The sequence below is a fragment of the Lissotriton helveticus genome, chromosome 5_1 (genome assembly GCF_964261635.1).
Source record: "Lissotriton helveticus chromosome 5_1, aLisHel1.1, whole genome shotgun sequence".
Lineage (NCBI taxonomy): Eukaryota > Metazoa > Chordata > Amphibia > Caudata > Salamandridae > Lissotriton > Lissotriton helveticus.
The window spans coordinates 209,271,588-209,294,969 of record NC_136065.1 but is presented as its reverse complement, the minus strand read 5'-3'; the positions used below and the strand labels follow the sequence as shown (position 1 = coordinate 209,294,969).

The 23,382-nt window shown below is 45.5% G+C and overlaps 1 protein-coding gene across 1 annotated transcript in view; it reads left to right on the top strand.

Moving 5' to 3' along the window:
* CACNA1B (calcium voltage-gated channel subunit alpha1 B) overlaps window positions 1-23,382 on the top strand; it is a 1,081,812-nt gene that overhangs the window by 9,376 nt on the left and 1,049,054 nt on the right. The window contains exon 2 of the mRNA XM_078642008.1: window positions 14,489-14,594. Coding sequence (XP_078498134.1) covers window positions 14,489-14,594 — 106 coding nt within the window. The remainder of the gene's footprint in view (window positions 1-14,488; window positions 14,595-23,382) is intronic.

Sequence of the window (23,382 nt, the reverse complement as noted above, 5' to 3'; positions counted from 1 at the left end):
ATTGTGCTCTTCATGTGCTGTTATCGTTGTACCAAAATCGGGGAATTGCAATTCTGAAAGGAACATGTGTTTTAACTTGCTGAGGCGGGGAGGTCTGGGGAGCATGAATGTTAGTGACCCTTCTTGTTCGACACCGGGTACCAACAGTCTTATTTCCACGGTGATAATGGGCTCAGAACTGGACACCACCACCGCTCGGATCCTCCCTGTCTCCGGTTTCACAGACATTTGTCGCCAGATATGTCCACTCAGGTGTGGAGTATCTTCTGTTAGGCACACGCACTCTTCTTGACCTTCTTTGGTCCGGTGCTTCAGCGCCCTGAGCACCTTCTTCTGGGTCTGAGTCTTCTGATATCGGAGGAAGGGTTACCTCTGGAGTTGACCTCAGGCTAGAGCTCCTTCTTTGCGGCCAATTAGCTTCTCCACGTGCCCTTCTACTCCTTCTCCTTCTGGTCTGTTCTCGCTCTCTTTCAGACCTGTCAGGGTCAGACTCGTACTCCCAGCTGCTTTCTCCTTCTGTAGCGTCGTCTGTTTCGCTGTTGTACTGACCGTCCTCAGCTTGGTCAGACTCGTTCCCTGCTTCCGCTGGCACCTCTACAGCTTGGCTAGCCCCCTCTATGGCTTCTCGGTCCTCTGCTGGACGTCTATCCGAGAGAGGAGCTGTTCCTTCCAGAGGTGCTGGAACCCTTTGCGTATGTGACGCGTGGATCCAATTGGGCAGGCCTCCCACCTTCACAGCAGTGTTCGTGATCAGGATGACCTGGAAGGGTCCACGCCAACGAATATCCAAGCAGCTTCTTCTCACATGTTTCTTCACCAGGACCCAGTCCCCAGGATACAGGTCATGGCAAGGGCCCTGGCACGCTGGAACCTCGGCAGCCTGCACCTGAAGGGACACAGAACGCATGGCGTCAGACAGCCCCTTACAATAGTCCAGGATCATATCATCTGTGATATTTAACAGTGCAGTAGCTGGGACAGATGGCAGCCTCATTGCTCTTCCCATTAACACCTCATGTGGTGACAGCCCTGTCCTTCTGTCTGGGGTACTGCGAAGGCTCATGAGAACTAATGGCAGGGCATCAGGCCAACTCAGGGTCGTTGAGGAACAAACTTTAGCTATTCTGGACTTGATCGTGCCATTGATCTGCTCCACAATTCCTGAGGCTTCTGGTCGGTAACTGCAATGTAACTTTTGGTCGATACTTAACGCTACACAGACCATCTTCACAAGCTCGCTGTTAAAATGTGTTCCCCTATCTGATTCCAAAAAGGCCGGCACCCCGAAGCGAGGAATGATTTCCCTAAGCAATAACTTGGCCACTGTGAGGGTGTCGCACCTACGTGTAGGGTATGCCTCAACCCATCTGGAGAACACACAAACTATCACCAGGACATAGCGGAGGCGGTTGCACCTTGGCATTTCAATGAAATCTATCTGCATTCGATTGAATGGACCTCCAGACCTTCCTATGTGACTTAGTGCAACTGGTGTTCTTTTCCCTACGTTCAGCTGCTGGCAGGTCACACAACGCTGGCACACTGCTTCTGCTGCTATTCTAAACTTAGGATTGTACCAAGTCTGTCTAAACACTCTCAGCATAGCATCTCTCCCTAAGTGTACAGGACCATGTATGAGTCTAGCCATTGGACTCACCATCTCATTGGGCAACACTGCTCTGCCGTCTGCTGAGACCCAAAAATGGGTCTCACCCATTACACATCCTGCCCTCTCCCATGTTTCCTTTTCAGAATCAGGAGCATTTTCTTGCATGGTTGACAGTTCATCCCAAGTATCAACAGTTTCCAGTATCATGGCTAATTCAGTTCTTACATTTATTCCACCCACATCCACCTCTGTGAAAGAGTAACCTTGTTCCGCGCAATACCGCGCAACTTCATCAGCATATCTATTGCCTTTCGAAACAAAGTCCTCATTTCTGGTATGTGCGGTGCACTTTACAACTGCGATACTTGCTGGGCACTGCAATGCCTCTAACAACAGGCGCACAAACTCTCCATTGCGAATGGGAGAGCCTGAAGAAGTCATGAACCCTCTTTGAGACCATAACTGCCCGTAATCATGAACTACCCCATACCCATACTGGCTGTCGGTGTATATGGTGACTCGAATTTGATTGCTCGCCAAGCAAGCACGTGCCAGGGCAATAATCTCGGCTACCTGAGCGGAGTGTACTCCTTCCAGGCACCCAGCTTCCACAACTCCTTCAATTGTACAAACAGCATAAGCTGCTCTCAACTGCCCAACTTCGTCTCTTACACATGAGCCATCGACAAAGAAAATTTCATCTGGGTCAGTCAGTGGCTCATCTACGATGTCGGGTCTGGGTTTGGTGCATAGTTCAGTCACATCGAGACAGTCATGGTCTGTATATTCATCATCATCCTCAATATCATTTGGAAGTGGCATCAAGGTAGCAGGGTTCAAAACAGAGCATCTCTTGAGGGTCACATTCTCTGCAGCAAGAATAACTTGCTCATAGCGCGTGAGCCTGCTATTGGTCAGATGCTGTGTTTTGGTCCTGGTCATCAACAGTTCAACAGAATGTGGCACGCACACCTCTAACGGGTGCCCCATGACGATATTTTCACATCTCTCAATGCTGACACCCGTTGCGGCAACGGATTTGAGACATCCGGGCAACGCTGCGGCTACTGGGTCTAAAGTAGCCGAGAAATAAGCAACTGGTCTACGGGCATTCCCATGGATTTGGACCAACACAGACAACGCGCAACCTTCTCTCTCACAACAGTAAAGAAAAAATTGTTTATTGTAATCCGGCATTCCCAATGCCGGAGCACGACACAGGTCCTCTCGCAGCTGTAGGAACGCCATCAAACAGTCTTTGTCCCATGGTACCGGATCACTCACCTCTTTGTGCGTCAGTTTTTGCAAGGGCTTTGCTTTCAGTGAAAAGTTCACGATCCACTGTCGGCAATAACCCACCATCCCTAGGAACATCCTGACCTCTCTCTGAGTCTTAGGCGCACTCATTTTCATGATCGCCTCTATCCTGTCTGGTGACACTTTTCGTTTGCCTTTCTCAATTCTGTGTCCCAAGTACTGCACTTCTGTCAGGCAGTACTGCAATTTTCCCGGGGACACCTTGTGCCCATTGGCAGCTAGGTGATTTAACAAAGCAATGGAGTCTTCCCTGCAAGCTTCTTCTGTTTCTGACGCCACAAGGAGGTCGTCTATGTACTGGACCAGAACTGACTTCTGGGGCAGCACTAGACTTTCAAGATTTTTCTTCAAAAGCTGGTTAAAGATCGATGGGCTCTCTGTATACCCCTGAGGGATACGACACCATGTTAGGACGCGATTTTCCAGCTTAAATGCGAAAAGAAAATGGCTTTCTTCGTCCAGAGGGATCGAAAAGAAAGCCTGGCAAAGATCGATCACAGTGAACCACTCAGCTTGGAATGGAATCTGAAACAGTATCACTGATGGATTCGGCACCACTGGACAACATGAAACGACTATGTTATTAATCTTTCGCAGGTCCTGTACTATCCGAAATTTCCCATTTGGTTTCTGCAGACCCATAATCGGGGAGTTGCATGGACTACCCACGATTTCTTTCAGTATTCCCTGTTTAATCATGGACTCGATCACGGGTTTTATGCCTGCAATCGTTTCTGGAGTCAATTTATATTGGGGTGTTCTTGGGAACTCAGCATGCGGTTTCACTACAATTTTCACTGGGTCCACCCCTTTGACCAATCCAATCTCTTCCCCAGTGAAATCCCATACTTCTGGTGCCACTGTCTCTCTCAAGTCCCAGGGGAGCTCCTCTACTGTTAAAGTAGGGTACAGTTCCACGCATATTCTTGAGTTTGCATCTTTGAAATCTGCATCATCGTCATTGGTCAATACCTCCACTCCCTGAGGTGTACAATATATAGTACAATTCAATTTACACAACAGGTCTCTTCCTAGCAGACACACAGGACTTGAATCGCAAACCACAAACTGGTGCTCATCGCTGTACTTCCCTATTTTCACCTGTACCGGTTCTGTCAATTGGCTGGTTATTCTCCTGTTTGCGACCCCTACCACCTGTATGGTCTCTCCAGACATGGGCAGGTCTGGAACTGCAGCTGATCTGATCGTGGATCTAGTGGCTCCTGTGTCCACCAGAAATGTCGTAGGGCACCCTGCTACTTCTGCTTCAACATAGGGTCCCCTCTGATCTACCTCCAAGGCTGCCCCGAGGGTGCAGTCTTCTCTTTCCACTCTCTGTCCGGTTAATGGGTCCACATAATAGCACTCTTCCCCTTCTACAAACAGGGGCATTTGTCTATAGGTCTTACCCATACTCCCTACTCGAGGAGGTTGCGGGAACTGGGCTCGGGGAGGAGCCCCCCCCCCCTTTGAGCACCTTTCCTTGGTATGGCGTTACCCCTCTTGTAGGTGCGCTTTGGACCTCTTCCTCCTCTATCTCTTGCTCTCCTATCTCTACATTGTAGGGGCACTCGCGTTTCCAATGCCCCACCTCGTTACACTGGTGGCACCTAGTCGTTTTCTTCAAGGCAGCTATATCTATTCTGGGTCTAAAGGTGGAACTCTCCTCATTGCCCTTGTTCTGACTGTACTGCTTCTTTCCTCCTGTACCTGTTCCTTGCTGCTGTTGCTGTTGTCCCCCCTTCCCTGCTGCCTGCATCTGTACCACCATCAACTTTTCTTTTAGTTTCTTAGCCTTGGAATCTATCTCATCACAGCAGTACCTGGCATATCTCAGTATTTCGTCTAGAGGTTTAGTTTGCCAACAAATCGAGTGTTGCTGAATCATTAAACTAATATCCGGTCTCAGTCCCAGGACGAACTTGGACACAAATTGCCCTATGTCTTTTGGATCCATTACATCCAAGCCGCTATACTGTTTAAACGCCTTCAGCAATCTCTCGTAATATTCGTGAACTGTCTCTTTGGGTTCCTGTCTTGTTCGGTCTATTCTGACCCAATCTATGTCTTGCATTGGCACTTTCTCTTTCAGCCAAGTCATCACTCTCTCGTATTTTGCCATCACAGTCTCGGACGGCCCATTAGTCTTGGCATCTCTCTCTGGCTCCGTTGTGGGCCACTCAGCGCTAACCTTGCATGCTGTCCACAGATCGCCTGGTACTACAATGTCAAACAGCGTGTTCAGATCTATCCAAAGGACCTTTGAGATTTTTACAAATCTCTCCACTTGCTTGTACCACTCCACTGGGCTTTCACGTAATTTGGGGAAAGAGGTGGTAAAAGCAGCTAAATCTCCCCTACTCCAAGGGACATGTACATAATTCCCATTTGCCACTTCACGCAAAGGGTATGCTTCTATTCCCTGCTGTCCTGGTGTCATACCAAGCGTGCTTCTCCTGCCGGTCCCTTTCTTGGACCACCTCTCTTCCCACTTATCTAGTGCCCTCCATGTCCTTATTCCAGTAATCAGTTCCCTTATGTGTGTTTTCAGCCCAATCGTTCTCCTCTCATCTAGGTCTCGATCTGAGTAATGTAGCCTGTGGTTACCCTGTAATGCTTTGGTTCTCGACAAGTCCACCATATATTTGCCTGCTAGTTCGACTAACTTCTCATGGACTGCTCTCGCTTTTCGAGTAATGTCTTTTGCCATATACAGTATTTCATCCTGTTCATACATTTCCATTCTTTCTAAAGGCAGGGTACCATCTACCATGTCATCCAGGTCTGACCTTAAACTGGAGACATCGAGTCTCTTGGCTTTTATCTCGGCTCGCAATATGTCTTTCGAAGGGGGCTCACTGGTCTCCCTACCATCCCAACTTCGAGCTCTGCGTTTGGGCTCGGGAGAGTTAATGGGTGGTCTCCCTCGCTCCCATCTCTCCAGGTCCCATGCTCGGCCATCCGATCTAGGAAGGTGATGGAACACGGGCCTGTTACCCCCACTCTCTCTCTGCCCACTCTCTTCTTCTTCTCTCCTCTCACCGCACACCTCTCTGTTATTTTCCCTCTGTTCGCTACTCTCTCTTTGCCTCATATTGCTCAGTACCCGATACGATCCTTCCTGGTTCCCCATATTCCCTGGGCTGCGCTCATTTCCGTCATCACAGGGACTATGGTGCGACCTCTCACAACTCCCATTCTGTTCTCTGGTGCCAGGTACACAGTGTGGACACTTAAAGCTGTTTCTGTACTCTTGCGCTCTCCTCTCCCCTTCACTGAGTATTGGGCGCGCCACCCCTTCACTCCCGGGGCCCCCGTTTTCCAGGTCTGTTCTACCTCCACTCCGGGCCCAATGGGTGACTCCCCTACTCCCTCTACAGTCCCACTCCGGGCTGCTCTCCCCAGCCCCGCAGTGAGTCCGAGCTCGGCTGTCCTGACTTTCCCTTTCAGCTTCCGCCGCATTGATGCTCTTTTGAGCCTTCACTGCCTCATCCCACTGCTTCATGTACTCATTTAGCTCTTGAAAGGATTTTCGTCCAGATCCCCTCAGATCCATTGGCCATCTTGGGCCCCCAGGATCCCCTCCTGGGTCCCCTGCTGTGTGCATCGGTGTACTCCACTCTCTGGGTATCGGCATCTGACTTGGGGAATTAGTGGTATCGTTCCTCCTTGCCTTCTCTGCTCTTTCTCTATCTTTCCGTACCCGTTCTTCCCCTCTTGCTCTCTCTTGGTCATATATCGATATGATAGGACCTATGGTAACAGGTACCTGTAGTGCATCTGGTAATGGGTAGGATGTGGCGCTTTCCGTTTCCGGCGCTCTTTGTACCACAAACCTCCCGACTACCTGTTGCACCTGATTAGGCTGGGACAGCTCTTTCTTTGGCTCAGGATCCCACTCTGAACTGGGAAGCGGTCTATGCTCTCCTGCATTGCCCCCCTTTTCTCCTTCAGTATTCTCGACCTCTCCCCCTGCTCTATTATACGGGGGTGGCCTGTCTGTCAATAATCTGTTTATCAGGCTGTCCTCTGTTTCGCTCTCATCATCTTCTTCTATGGGGCTTTTATTTACGGGCACCTCTAACACTGGGTACAGTTTATTTATTTCCAGGTTATGCACTCTCCATCTTTTAGCATCCGCATCCCACCTGGCATCCTGCACTGCCCTTACCGATCGTTTCACCCTTTCCTGTCGTCTGTTCATATTCTTCTCATGCGCTGCCCTAAGCCATGCATCAAGAGCTTCAAACTGGGTTGGTCTAGGCAAGGGTCTCGTTGAGGTCATGACTGATTTTAATCGATGTAACACCTCTAATCTGAACGTCCCGTACTTCGGGAACGTCAGTTCCTCATTTCCTTCAGTAATCTTACTCCACTCTGATATCCAAAGGATCGTATGCAGCCCAACATTCACTGCCATATAACGAGCTGGCGTACCCTCCGGCGGGGCTTCTTCCCCTTCATACGATCCCCGCTTCTCTCTTTTAAACATTGCTTTCAGCCATTTAAAACACTTCATAATTATGCGCACAAAATCCAGCCTCGCTACTCTGTTTACTTCCTGATGACAATCCACCAATCCTGTCGCGGCTTTGCTAGCTTGGCCTATCACAGCGCGGTCTTTCTCCTGTCGGCCAATCACGTCGCGACCCTGTTCTGACGTCTTCGCTAGCTGGCCTATCACAGCGCGGTCTTTCTCCGGTCGGCCAATCACTGCGCGACACCACCTGACGTCACTTTTCTCCGCTTCGCAGCAGCACCCCTCCTTTCTCAACTCGTCTCCCGGTTATGCATGCGTCCCATTCATACACCGAAAAATGACTACTTCCGACCAAGCGGTCACTTCTCTCGACTGTACGTCCACAGTCTATCTGTAATTGTCAACACAACTGACGAGATGTCTATCGTCTCTCTGATAGGTTGCTTACACACACAGTAACTTCCGACCAGCGTCCGTTACTCACGCACTCACTCTTACGTTCCCCCTATCTCGGTCTCTCGGGTGATCAATGGTACCTCATGACCCCCTTCACACTAGTTGACAATTACTCTGGGTGTCCGATACACCCGAACCACTTAAGCTCTCCTTGAACTTAAGATTTCCACCGGTTGCGCGCGCTCACAACCTGTTCCACAGTCACTCTACAGACATTCAACTCCGCCAGACATTACAACATAGATACAATACAAAACACCGCAATCTAACACGCATAACCCTTTATACTCACTCTCGACCGATACTGCTGCTTTTTCTGTCTCACGTCATCCGGATCTTCTCCAGCGGGCTGTTCTTCCGATCATCGATCTCTAGGGGCCTTGGGGTAAGCTAACCTGGCCTAGGTCACCGTCCTCAAGAAGGCAACCATCCTCTATAGCTACCAACTGAAAGGGCGAGATTTTGATCGATACCTTATATCTATTGATCCAAACCTCGATCTGGTCGACTGAACCTTTGTTGCCTGTCTGTAAGGAAAGAAAGTGCACCTATTTCCAAGTTAGTTCACCCAAGAAAGGACTCTACTCCCAAAGATCACAAACAACTTCTAGCTTTCAAAAGTTTATTGTAAAGAAATGATAAGCTGCAAATACAAGCATCTCAGAATGAGATTCACGAGATACACAGGTCCAATTACATACATGTGCTCTCGAAAAGCCCTCAGACGAGCAACAGAAATCACTAACACAAGTTCTAAAAACAATAAAGCTATCAGCATTGACGCATATCTCTCCTTCATTTAGGTTGGAGGAAAACGCAAAGGTTAGGCTATCCCTACCCTGCTCTAGATGGTATCCCTACTTAACCAAATCCCAACCTAACAAAGGTGTCAGCTGTGAATGACCCCCAAGGGAAGTCACTCACTCTAAGTCTCTTGGTGAAAACCTAAAGTTCTCCAGTCATGACCCCTCTCTGCCTACCCATCCGCTCTCTAAAGGGTCCTCAGGTCTCTGCTCTAACTCCACCCAGGGGTGCTGTCCCTAATACAAAACAGTCAACAACATTTGAGACGCCCCTTGCGGAACGCCCCTCACGTGGTGCAACTTTTGGCTTTTTCCATGATGCTTTGTCTTGGGCCTCATGCGTTAGAGTTGACCTTGCTTCTCAGACTCTTCTCCGGCCCGCTGATACCCCTCAAACATTCCAGAACCCTCCTCCATGTCTGGGCCTTCTACTGAACAGGCCTCTATTCATTCATTTATAATTGGATCCCCCCTCTTCCTTTGCAGACAGATATCTGTAGCCAAGAACCCAACTCTCATATACTTCTAAAAGAAAAAGGCTTGCAACATTTCTCAGCCCAGACATGTACGTGTAAATCAATGCTAAAACATTTCAGGCCTATAATAATTCTCATTATGATTATACCATTCAACTTCTTCATTTAATTAAAGCATGTTAATACTCTTATTCTATTATTAAGTAAACATTTCTATAAATCATGGCCTATTTAATGCAATGACCAAAAACCTTAATACAATCTGTGTCGTGAAAAGAACCACCTTCCCTTTCCCTCCAGCTCTGGCCCTGAGGCCTACCACGTTCTGCGTTTAACCACCTGCCATCTTATGTTTTAGCAGCTTCACGACATGGATTCAAAAATAATCACATCTAATAAAATCATATAATGTCACACATTTCTGTATTAGTTCCACTTCTACTTAAATCTCTACATTTAGCTATACATTCAGAATATAATTGCAGATACTATTAGCACTCATGGCATTTCTCCTCATGATTTGTGCTTACTACAGATAAGTGTGATGTACTCATACATTTAAGTCAGTTTGCGCTCTCTCAATGTCGACGTCATTAGCGATCGCTGCTGCACTTGGCCCGCACGTTGCTACGCCTGGCACTGTCATTGCTGCTACTCCAGGGCTCGGCTCATAGAGGCATCGGCAGGAACAAAAATATAATAAAATAGGAGGCTGCTGGATGGTTAGGGGTCAAACCGCTAGTATCTGCAGTGGGCCAAAGGCGGCCAAGTGCAACTTCTGACACCCTGTGACGTGTCGGTGGTTCGACGTCCTTGCTTTCACCTGGCCTCGCTCCAGATTGAAAGAATATTCAGCCCACACAAGAAGGCATGTCTCGCGCGTGCATGTGTGGGGCGCGCCCGCCCTGGTTTACGAAGGAACAGCCTGGCCCCTCCTCCCTCCTGGTCCTGGCCTCTCCGCCTTGGTCGGACGCATAGTGCACAGCAGTCTCTGAGACAACAACCGAGAGGAGTTCAGGACTCTTATGCAATGGCCGAGATTTACTACTCGAGGCAATCAGGCAGCGGGTGTGCAGGGACCGCCCGTGCTCCCGCGAGGCATCAGCCTGTTTGTAACTGGCCCTGTTTGTGCCAGCTGAAGTCACGCGCTCCTTTCACCAGAGCCCATGGCGGGCTCTCTGAGCGGCAGACAGGGGGCGCCCTGCCCACTGGTGCCAGCCGGCCCCCCTGGCTTCCAGCTACACTTAGCGCGAGCCTCTCTAGCAGAAAATGCAGGCGCAGCTCCGCTCTGTTAATGGCCTGTGCGCAGCCATGGGGGAGGGGGGCAGCGACGCGAAGCACCTGCTTCTGGGCTCTTTTCATCAGTCTCAGGCGCTAGTCTGAGCACGCTGTCGCAGACCCTGTCATATGGATGCTCTTACACGAGGCTTGGACCGAGCCGTAGTTATTTAGGAATAAAAGGGGTACTTCTTTTATTCTTTCTGTCCTTTAAGACATGCAGTCCACGTTGATTGGTCGGGTCTGGTCAGGTTGACAGGTTCTGAGCATGTCACCCGTGCAGCGCCTCGTCAGAAAAAGGAAGCGCTATATGAATTCAATTTCAATACAATGCACCTTGAGATCTGGCAGTTACTGTTTTTCGCTACCAAACAGGGTCTCGTTTGCAGCAAATGTGGGGCATATATTCGGAGAATGTTTTTTTCCTTGAAATGTAATTAATTGAAGAATAAAAAACCGGACAGTTGAGAATGGGGCATATGGTTTCTTCTGGGTCTGAGATTGCTGAATAGACTTTAGCTTCCAGGACAGAGGGCGGTGCAGGGGCTCAGGCGTCTATGATGAGGAGAACAGAAGGAACCCTCTAAAGGTGGATAACAAGAGCAGCATCGGGGAATAGATTAGGTTAAAACATGAGGGAAGGAGAGTGAACTGGTGGGGTCCCCCCCATGAACACAAAGGGATGTCAGAAAGGAAAAGAGGACATATACCGAGAGAAGGGACATTGAGAGGCAAAAATCAGTGAAACGATGGATCAGAGATTGGGGTTCACCCCTGAACAGCAGTTTAAAAAAGTGAACTATCAGCTAGTAATAGGATGTGTGAAGGGGAGGGCATTGAAGGGAAAGTGATCTAAGCATCCCGTGTAAAAAATGAAGGGACAACCTATTTTAAAGATTAAAGGCATTCGCACTTTAATAAGGATGCAAAAGGCATTTCCGACAAAAAAGACCTGCTGCTGTTAACTGTTTTTCTAACCAATGGCAAATGCCACTCATCTTGACAATTTCCGTATGACGCTTTAGTTTAACTAGTTTCTAATAATTGGTATTCTTTGAATTTTCATTCACATGGAATCACATCTTGCAAGCTATTTCTTCAGCTCTGAAGATGTTTCCTGTAACTATAAGTCCTTTATAGACCTCTGTGGAGGGGCTTTCTGAAATGTAGACCTTTTCTTTCACCCCCGTGGTGCTTCCTGAAACCTGCTCCTTTTTAATCTCGTTCAGAGATGCGTCCTGAAACAAAGCCCCCTGTAGTATTCACTGAAAGAGCTGCCCAAACGCAGGCCTGTGGATGATGTGAGAGCCTTCCTGGAGTTTACACTTTGTAATCTCCTCTGGAGTTGCCTGAAATATCGTAATTTTTAGTCTCTTCTGGAGGTGTTTCCTGAAACGCACCTTCTTCTACTTACCCTCTGAAAGGGTTTCAGGAAACCTGACCCTACGTATTGTTTTCTAGGGAGAGGATGTTGTGCAGTGACCAGAGCTGCCGACTCGGGAGCTGGGAATCTGGGTTCAAGTCTTGGCGTAATTTCCTGTGATTCCGGGCAAACCACTTAATCTCCCTGTGCCCATGGGCAGCGCCTGGATACCCTAACGGGTGATAAGCCACGCTATATAAATCTGCAATCTCTAGAGTTGGTCCCTGAAACGCACCCTTTTATTCCCCTCTAAATGCAGTCCCTGAAAAATGTATTGCCTTCTGGAAGTGCTTGTTGAAACTTGGCCCTACATATTCTTCTCTCGAATTGTTTCCTGAAATATAGCTTTTTTTATTCACCTCTGGAGATGGTTCCTGAAACATAACCTTTTTAGTCTCTTTCGCGGCCGTGGGGAGGGGGAGGGGCAGGGTGGGGGGTAGTAATGTATGAATGACGGACTTTAAAAGGTACATAAAAATAAATAAAACGAATTTCGTTGCACACACTGCATCGCATTTGGTGATGCAGTGTGTGCAACGAAATTCGTTTTATTTATTTTTATGTTTATTTACCTTTTAAAGTCCGTAATCCATACATTACTACCCCACCACCCTGCCCCTCCCCCTCCCCAGGTCACCGCTCGGCCGGTACTCCCACTACCTAGAAGTGCTGGCTGATACCTGGCCCTATATATTGTTCTCTAGAGTTGTTCCCTGAAATGCACCCTTTTTTATTCACCTCTGGAGGAGGTCCCTGAAACAAAAACCTTTTATTCTCTTCTGAAAGTGCCGGCTGAAACCTGGCCTTTTCTATTGGTAGCCAGAGACAAGGTTAAGACCCTTAACATGTGCAGATTAATTTAGAAGCTCAAGTAAACAAACACAGGAGGGCCTCCCCCACTCAGTCTAGAGTTCACGCGAAGGAGGTAAGTGAAAGATGCACTTAGGACCTCACCCAGCACTGATGCCACTTGTAAAGAGTGGTAAAGCACAAGTACCAACCGGTGGTAATACACCACACATCACAGGCAGAGAAAATAGCGCCCCTGTTGAAATGCACTCTGCCTGGTCACTGTAGAATGGGTGCTGGTTAGCAGCTTGTTACCAGTGCCCACCATAACAGATTACAAGGCAGCTCTTGAGGGGTAGGTTTTAGCACTGAAGGGACACTGCGTGAAGTTCTGGCCACTGCCCACTCAGATGGTGACAGAGTGGGGTTTGCCTCACGGTTCCTATCTGTGCAGTGTGTTTATGGGAGGGGTATAAGATGTTCCCAGGCACATGCAGCTTGTACAGGGTTGTGACTCAACGGTTGTGTGTGGGGCCACAGTGTAACTCTATGAAACGGCGCACCCATGCGTGTGCTGATGGGGCGATGTGTACTTGATGTGGCCCAGAGTGTCTGTCCTGCATAGACTGTCCATATGACATTGCACGTCTATGACTCTACATGTATGTTCTGCACACTGCGTCCTTATGAACGTGTACATGTATGATTTAGTGTGTCTGTATTGCAGTGTATTCATACTGTAGTACACATGTATGACTCAGTGTGTCTATAGTGCATAGTGTTTCTTATGACAGCGCACATGTATGACTCAGTGTGTTTATAGTGCATAGTGTTTCATATGACAGCGCACATGTATGACTCAGTGTGTCTACACTCCATAGCGTGTCCCCATGCTGGGGTACATCTGTGACCCACTTTATCCATGTAATATTGTGTTCATAGTCCAGGGTGTGTGCAATTAAAGTGAACCCATTTGACGTCACATGCCTGTCCAGCATCATGCCTACGCTGCATTGTGTTTATTTGGAGTCAGAGTGCAAGTAGTAGTTGGCTCAGGTAATGCAGGGGGGCTAAGGTAATGCAGGGTGCTGCGGTATTACACAGCATTCAGATAACAGGAGGTGCTCAGGTAATACAGCGTGCTCAGGTATTGGAGCCTCTCAAGTAATGCAGAGCGAGGTTGGTTAGGTTATGCAGGCAGCTCAGTTAATGCAGGCAGCTCATTTAAGACAATGTGCTCAGGTAATGCAGGTCACTTAGGTAATGCAGGTTGGTCAGTTAAGGCAGGGAGCTCAGTTAATGCACGTCCTTCAGGTAATGCAGTTCAATCAGGTAATGCAGGACGCTAATTTAAGGCAGGGTGCTCTGGTAATGCAGAACTCTCTGGTAATGCAGGTCGCTCAGTTAAGACAGGGTGCTCAGGTAATGCTGGCTGCTCAGGCAATGCAGGCTGCTCAGGTAATGCAGGCTGCACAGGCAATACAGGTTCCTAAGGTTATACAGGGTCCTCAGGTCATCGATGTGGGTCTGGTAAACGAGGCGGCTTAGATATGACACGGTGCCACGGTAATGCAGGGCGCTGAGTAATACAGGTTGCTCAGGTAATATGGCGCCCTCAGGTAACCAGGCACTGGAGGATGGTCAGATATAAAGGAGTCGTCAGGGACTAGAAGATCCTCCGATAATACATGGGCCTCAGGTACTAATCGATACGGGGGTGGGGGAGATGCTTAGACGGGTGGTGACCCCATGTGTTCTGCAGAAGGTTCTGAGATTGAATCCACCTGGGGATGGTGCAGGGCTAGGAGTTGTAGAGAGTCTGCTTTCTTCAGCCAGTTTCTTCCTTAACCTTCTTACTCCATTTGAATATATGATTCTAGCCACCATCATAGCCAACTGCATCGTGCTGGCCCTGGAGCAGCATTTACCCGAAGGAGACAAGACGCCCATGTCCGCGCGGCTGGTGAGTACTGCATGCGTGTGTCTCCTGTCTGTAATAGCTGTTTGTATGTATAAAGCACTGTCCGTGCGCTCATGACTACATCCCATGGTATATCCACGCTAGTCGCGACAAGCCTTCCATGCAGTCGGAGACTGACGAGGCTAGATGGCCTGGGCCAAGTGGGCCAAGACCCGGACTCTGTCAAATGTGGCAGGTGCTTCCACGGATGTACTCTGTTTTTTGAGGGACAATTACAATTCTATAGGAAGTGCTATACATGGTAGGACCAGGGGTACATAAAAAGCAGATCTGCTGGCTGGTTACGCAAAGCTGTGAGGTTGCATTGATGTTTTGAGGATGGTGAGCGAAGGCAAAGAAAAAGTAAGTATATACATTAGTCGGATGGAGGCTGCCTGGGTTGTAGGGTGTATATGATGTCGAACTTTGAGAAAGGAACAGGCTGCTAGTGGTGGTAAGCCGCAAGCATTCGGAAGACAACGGTGGAAGGTCCAGGAGTAGCGTAGTGTTGTGATAGGGCAGTGACGACAAGATAGAGCATCACAGTAGATTCAGGAGTAGTGTAGTGTTTGTGATTGTGTAGTGATAATGATCTGGAGCTGAAAAGAAAGGAAGTGTGGAGTTAGTTTAGTAGTAGTATAGTTTTGGAGGTAATATACAGAGATGTGGTTGAGTTCATATGGTAGTACACTGCGGTAGGTTTAGGAGTAGAGTAGTGTTTGAAGTAGTGTAGGGATGGGAAGCAGTGTGGACCGAGAAAGAAGGAAATGGTGATAGGTTTATGAGTACTGTACTGTTTTAGGTAGTAGTGTAGTGAAAGCAAGTAAACAGAAGGTAATGGTGGTAGGTTTAGCAGTAAGGTATTCTTAGAGATAGCATAAGTCAGAGACACAGTTGGGTTAAGATTTAAGGCACATGTTGCAGGAGTAGATTAATATTGCACAAACTTGGGTGGGCAAGTGGTAGAAGTGGTATGGTTGATAAGGAAAAACATGCTGTAGGTGTAGGAGCACTGTAGTGATTGACAATGTGTAGGCATGGGAAGTAGTAGTAGATGAGAAGGGAATAACTGGTAGTAAATTGAAGAGCACTGTAGTATGTGAGGTACTGAAATTAAGATTTGGGATGCAGTAGTTGCTAAGAAGATACAGGATAGCTGTAGGTTCAGGAGTAGTATATTGATTGGGCAGTACAGGGAGGTGATGTGATAAGGACAGACAAATGAATGGTGTAGGTGAAGTTGATGGTGTTAGAACTAGTGCAGGTCGGATAAAGCGTGTAACTTAAAGTGAAGATGAAAATAGGATGGGACGGAAGTTTCAACTATGAGGCTTTCTGTGATAGATAGCAATGGAGAAGCTTCTAAAAGGTTGCGGGCGAGGTACTGTAGAGGTGGGGGGGATGGGGGCGTGTCAGAAGGGACCTTAAATGGGAGAAGCATCTCACAGCACATGTCTCTAATATTGTACTAAATGGTACTTCAAAGATTACCCTTAAAAAGTCACACTCTATAAATACTGTAATCCAACACTTCTTACTTGGTCTCACCTAAGGGGTTTGGCCTAATTCTGGTTAATCAAATTGTGAACAAAAGAACAGATGTGTATAAAATGAGATACTATTTCACAGTAGAGCCAGAAGATTAGTTCTGTTAAAACGGCCACCGAAAATAAAGATATAACCCGAAATACGTGAGGGCATACATTCTTGGCTTTCACAGAAAATATAAATAATTCATTTCTAGTGCTAGTGGCGCTTAAGAAAACAAAGACTAGGCTCAACATTGAACCTCTCTATAGATTCTCAAAATGGCTGCCTCCCTGTGACAACCCCTGAGTCTTATACCTGGTGTTGCCTGGAGGCTGGTGTGGGGAGCTAGTTCTCTTGAAGGGCTTTCCTACTGCTTTCTGGATCACTGGTATTTTAACACTCTCTCCCCAACAGTGGTGAAGATGTTTCCTTCGTCTCTCCCTCCCAACCCTTCTTCAGTTTTACTTGTGTCTGTCTTTCTGCTCTGATCCTCTGCATGACAAAATAAGCCTAGGGACCAAGCTCCAAATAGGTCTGTGGCGGGACTGGTTATTGGGGGCCACACCTCCACATCAGGCTTCTCTGGAGACCTCACTCTTACATGAACTACTCTAGGGGCTAGATGTAGGTAGGCTTTTACCGGTCGGTAACGGCCGAAAACGGCCGTTACCGACCGGTAAAAGCCTTTTCCTATGTAGGTGGCTATTTTACCGATTCGGTAAATGATGAATCGGTATTTACCGATTCGGTATTTACCGATTCGGTATTCACCGAATCATCATTTACCGAATCGGTAAATGATATGTAGGGAGCACTGTAAACAGTGCTTCTGGGCTTTAAGAATTCGTTATTTACCACCAACTACTAGTTGGTGGTAAATAAGGAATTCCTATGTAAATGCATAAATGTGCATTTACACCTGTGCCATGTGACAGTATGTATGCCACATGTGCACACCAGCACTAATCAGGGTTGCAACAGGGTGTCAAAGTGTCACCCTGCCACCCTTGACTTCTTCACAATTTTACTGAATCGGTAATTACCGATTCGGTAATTGACATTCATTCCTATGGGCCTCCAGGCCCATAGGAATAATTGGCAAATACCGAATCGGTAAATACAGATTCGGTAAATACCGAATCTTACCGATTCGGTATTTTTTACCGAATTATTATCTACATTGTGATTACCGTTTCGAAAACACCGAATCGGTAAAATTCGGTATTTTCGAATTGGTAATTGTAAATTACCTACATCTAGCCCTAGGTTCTTTCCAGAGCACAACCTAAACATGAAAGACAGAGGGCGGTGGAGGCAGCTTGGTGGGAAGGACCCCGGGGTGGAGGACAGCGGTGGGGAGTCGGTAGCAGTTCTAGGGAACAGAAAATAGGGGTGGTGGAGTGTGGAGGTCTTGAATATTCTATCAACATAGACTGATTTTCAAAGCACCTCCCACAAAATATAATAACAAATGATCAATCTATAGGTAGTTTGGTCAGAGCGATGTGCGGTGCTGAGGCGCATTATGAGTTAATTATGTTGCATTCGTAGGTAAATGCTTGCTTCATCCACGTCAGGACATGTCTCCTGGGAGATAACATACTAATTGCTCACCTACACACACCTATCCACGTCAGAACTGTAGTCTCTGCAGGGAGGGGGGTTGTAATGCTCTCAAAATAGCTATTCTCTTTCTATAGTGTAGTTCCAGGCCTGGTCGTTGAAATAGACCTTGAGGTGGGGCTTTAAATGCTGGGCTTGTCTGCTCTGCCCTGTAATCCCAGCAGAGGGTTCTATAAACAGTTCCCGTCGCCCGTATATTGGGACATCAGTATATGTTATTGCAAAACACATGTAGCGCCTGTACTGCTGAGAACAGCATCGTGATGCTTAAAACTTGTACTGTCATCTCCAGGATGAGAAATCTAGTTCACACAATTGTAAATGCTCTTATCACTTTATCATTCCCTGAAAATGTCTGTGTAATTATTGCAACGTATTGTTAGAATGCATGGACGTGATTTATAATTTGCACATGAATACAGTTTCTAATGAAATGTTATTGGTAGTCCCTTGTGAAATATTGCTGATGGTCAAGCTTGTTTCTGAATGGAAGACCTTTGAATTATTTGCTTCTGTGATACCAATAGTTGTGTGACAGTAGAAGGAGAAGGAACACAAGAGAATGAGATACATCTGTAAGCACTTCAGACACAGCACTTTATGTATGTAGTTAGGTGTGATAAACAGATCTGTTTAAAAAACCTTAGAAACTCAAAGAAAAAAACAAAGGTTAAAGTAACATTATAGTTAGGTGAATTTGTCAGTGACAACATCAACGTTTTGAACAAACAAACCACAGAAATTTACCAGTTATAGTTAGCAGAGCTAACTATAACGTGCACCCTCTGCATGCATTACATAGGACCTCAGATATGACATCACTCATGACATTATATGACATAATTTATGACATCACTCTCCCCATATACAGTATTTTCGGCACCAGGGGTGCGCTGCAAGGGGGCTCTGGAGGCTCAGGGAGGGGAGCCTTATTTTGAGCCTGTTGGGAGCTCACTGGGGCCTCTGCAGGCTCAGAGAGGGGGGCCACGCAGCCCTCCTTCCCTTTAAGAACACAGCCCGGATGGGGGGGTGAGCTCCCCGGGCCCAAAGTTATTAAATGCGGCCCAGCTGGCATTGTTTCCCCCCTGATCCTGCAAGGGTCCAGAGAGATTTTTACTGTTTTTTTCCTTTTTGGCTCAGGTGGGCCCTCTGCCCCCCCATGGAGCCTAGGGGGTCAGGATATCCCTATCCTGCCCCCTTATATTATTATTTTTGTTAGTGTCAGTACAGAGGACTATGTCTTCGAACTCTGGGCAAATCAGACATCTCTGTTTTTAAATTGGGGCTCATGAGAGTTTTGAGAAACCTAACCGTCCAGATATACTATTATTTTTGTCCCTAAATTTCTCTAAAACTACTGAATGGATTCACATGAAATTTAAAAAAGTGCAATCTGTGGATCAAGATCTAGCTTCCTGCCTAATTTAGTGCAATTTGATTGAGCAGTTTTTGCCATATCCTTGTCTAAGCAGTCTATGGAAAATACAAGGGGATTTTGCATTTTGGGAACCCCCCTTCCTTCTAACCCCGCCACCCCCCGCTTGATGGATCACCCTGAAACTTTCCAGGAAGGAGCTGAGGTGAATTGCATTTTTTTGAAAATTCAGTGAAGATTTGTCAAACGAGGCCCAAGTTATTAGCAAACCAAGCAAAACATTTTCTTTTTATGGTAAAGCAGACCTAACTATAACTAACTGGTGGTGACCGTCACTAGGTTGATATATATATATAATGACAACGAGCTGAACTTACAATTTACCAGCCAGATCAGTGAAACATCTATCTGCTTTCTAGATGTAGAAGTCTTTGTAAAACAAGGTAGGCTGGAGACAAAAATGTATAGAAAAGCCACAGCTGGCAACAGTGTCCTGCACTCCAACAGCCATCACCCTGCCCATCTTATTAGGAGCATACCTTACGGGGAAATGCTCCGTATAAGACGTATTTGCAGCACAGAAGAAGATTGCAGGGCATCCCAGTTACTTTGGAGAGACAGATTCACACAGAGGGGCTATAAGGATGAGGTCATACAAAGAGCAATGAACCGAGCGAATGCTCGAGATAGGGCATTTTTACTATCAACAAATCCCCCTGACTTGGTAGGGGCTCAGACAGAAAAATCAAGGGTCATCAAGGCAGCTACTGGTACAGCAGACAGTGAAATACGATTGATATTTACCTATAGTAATCAACACCGCACTATAAGGAACATTGTTAAACGCAACTGGTCACTGATTACCAATGATCCAGTCTTAGGAAAAGACATCTTGGGGGCTCCCAAGATAGCCTATAAACGCGCTAAAACCATGGGTAACTGTCTAGTGTCCAGTAGTCCAGAGATAAGGACCAATAATGTGTGGCTAGGAGCTAGTAAAGGCTTTCTACGCTGCTCTTCTTGCAAAGCCTGTAAGAATGGGGAAAGCAGAACAGAATACTCCACGCCATTCAACAACATACCTACCACCATCAAGGTAAAACTGACGTGTCGCACCGAGTACGCGGTGTATGTGCTGGAGTGCCCCTGCGGTACGTGGGTAGCACAAGACCGCAGGTGCACAAACGCATACTCCAGCACCTAAGGGCCATTACCAACGGCGACACTACGTACCCGGTGGCCAGACACTTCGGTGAGGTCCACAACAAGAAAGCGTCTGATTTGCGGTACTTTGTAATAGACACGGTCCCACCACAAAGAAGAGGCGGTGACCGCGAGTTACTTTTGCGCAGATTAGAGACACGCTACATCATCCTACTTGACACGAAAAATCCCAATGGGCTCAACGCAGGGGAGGACTGCCATACGTATTTATAAATACAAACTAACATACATACCAGATTCAGAATTATCCCATAGAAAGGCTGCCTCAGACCTATATTCAGTTAACTTTATATTAGTAATGTTATTTTGCACATTTTTGTATATTATTTGTCACACAGGGTAGCACATAACAGCTCTTAACCAATATTCATTTGCCATATTTGCACACATATAGATGTCTATCTAATTTTGAAGGTGTCTATAGCCCACTGGGGAACAATTATACCATAGTAGCTCAAGATTATCTGTAAATAGAGAATAGAGGGAGCAATATTTGCCTCTACGCTAGTAAACAACAATGAACCAATTAGGAAAAGAACCAGGTTACTCTGTAGAGGCACAAGATACTTACATTTACTTTCTTACTTTTTATAAAAATTGTACGAATATTGTTGAGTAATGTTGGTATAATATGTTTACTGCATCATTTGTACATTGCATTCTTTGCACAGTCTTTACCACCCCTTCTCCCAAATCTTTTCCTTTTAAACTTGCTGCTGTGGTGTATATATATGAATTTAATTGAAGGTAACATGCGAGCAATCATACATAAAATTATTGTTTATTAGCATGCAAGTACTACAGTAAATTGTATAATATGAATTATTTTATTTATTTATTCAATTATCTTTCATCTCTTGATACAGTAAAATCAAACAACATAGCTACTAGCTTATAATGACATAATGTATCTGCATTTACGCAGTTAGCAAATGATTACAGTATTTCATCTATGTCCATGATGATATTGGCACGTACCTATTGGTTACTAGCACTTTAAATGTAGCACATCCGCCCTAAAACGTTGTCATGTGATCAAGGTGCTTCGAGCACCGAAACGCGTCGTGGTGGAGTGGTGGTGAGCGAATAAATCACTGCACTATACCTGGGTTTGCTTCGTCTCTTTTTGCTGCCAGACCGCTGCAGGACGTACTTATGCTGAATATATATATATATATATATATATATATATATATATATATATATATATATATATATATATATATATACACATGTCTCATTAACCAATAGCAGCATGCCAACAAACATAATTACTTGCGAATGAGACACTCCCATGTGAAACCAACATTGAGAAAGGCATGCTCTGTCGAAATTCGTCTGTTGGTGAATACATTTGGATTCCTGTAAACCTGCTGAACGCTCCTGGTTCTTTTTGGACAATTAGGTTTGAATTTATTGATGTGCAGCCACTTGCACGTAAGGTAGCACCCCTTCGAAAAAGTTTTCAGCAGGTAAAAATTGTATATATCTATATATTATATTCACTGAAAAAAACATAGGTTTCAGGAGTTATATAGTTAGGAATTAGTTTTTTAAAAACCTTTGAAATTCACTCAAAAAACTGTAAGTTTTAGTGGTGTTATAGTTAGCTGGACATTTTACTCATACAAAACCAATGAAATTGCTCCTATATAGTTAGTTGTACTAACTATATTTCGCGCACCCGCAATCCACTGCTGATGATGTCACATATTAGATCATTCATGACATGGTCAGTGACATCACTGATGACATCTCAAATGACATCACTGATGACATCACTGATGACATCATCCAGTGAATGTGGTTTGCTTCGTTATTTAAATATGCATTATATATATAGCAATTTACATTGAAGAATGAGTGGATATATATAAATAAATATTTGGATGGAGGATTTAGTAGCAGTGTAATTGACTGTTTACTTGACCAATTTATAATGTCTCACTAAATATAGTGGATAGTGACTAAACTGTGTGAATATCTATATCACTTTGTCAGTTGTTGTGTAAACTGATTCTACAGTTGGTTACTAGCTATGTGAAAGTCTATATTAGTTATTGATTAGTTAACTGAGTATTTGTATGGGAGTGTGAAAGTGTGTGTGGTTCGGTGGGGGGTGTGTGACTGTCCAAAGATGTGTGAATAGTTGATTCAGTAGATATATGAAGTTAAAACTACATGTTCTAACAGTTTGGGTGAGGGAATCTCTTTATGGGTGTGGTGATGAGCAAATATATTTCTCAAAGGTACAGGTCCAACAAACTAGAAAAATAAAAGGCAGTGTATGTGTCAGTTGTTGTATATAAATAAGTATACATAAGACACAATGATTGTGTGAGTGACTGTATGGATAACTGTATACTTGTAATAATGATTTTATAATTCACTAAGTATGACTTACTATCCAAATGAATAGAAGAAGTGGTGTTTGTATAAGTGTTTTGCTAAGTAAATATGTAAGTATGATCCATTGTTTGCATAAGTGAGTAGGATGACTTCATATGTGAATAGGATGCGTGCTGTTGTTTAATGTCGATATAGATGTATAAGTATTTTTGATAGTGTTCTATTGTTCATTGACAGCATGTATGAGTGAATCCATAGGTAAGTGATTAGATGTGTGTATACATCTATGAATCACTGAGTGGATTTTTAGATACTTGTATTGCTGTGACAATGGATTTAAATATGATACTCTGTATTTTACAAACAGTGATGACAAATTGTAATAGTGTATGAAAAGGTGTATGTGATTGTCACGTGGATGATGTCATCAGTGATGTCATCAGTGATGTCATTTGAGATGTCATCAGTGATGTCACTGACCATGTCATCAATGATCTAATATGTGACATCATCAGCAGTGGATTGCGGGTGCGCGAAATATAGTTAGTACAACTAACTATATAGGAGCAATTTCATTGGTTTTGTATGAGTAAAATGTCCAGCTAACTATAACACCACTAAAACTTATAGTTTTTTGAGTGAATTTCAAAGGCTTTTTAAAAACTAATTCCTAACTATATAACTCCTGAA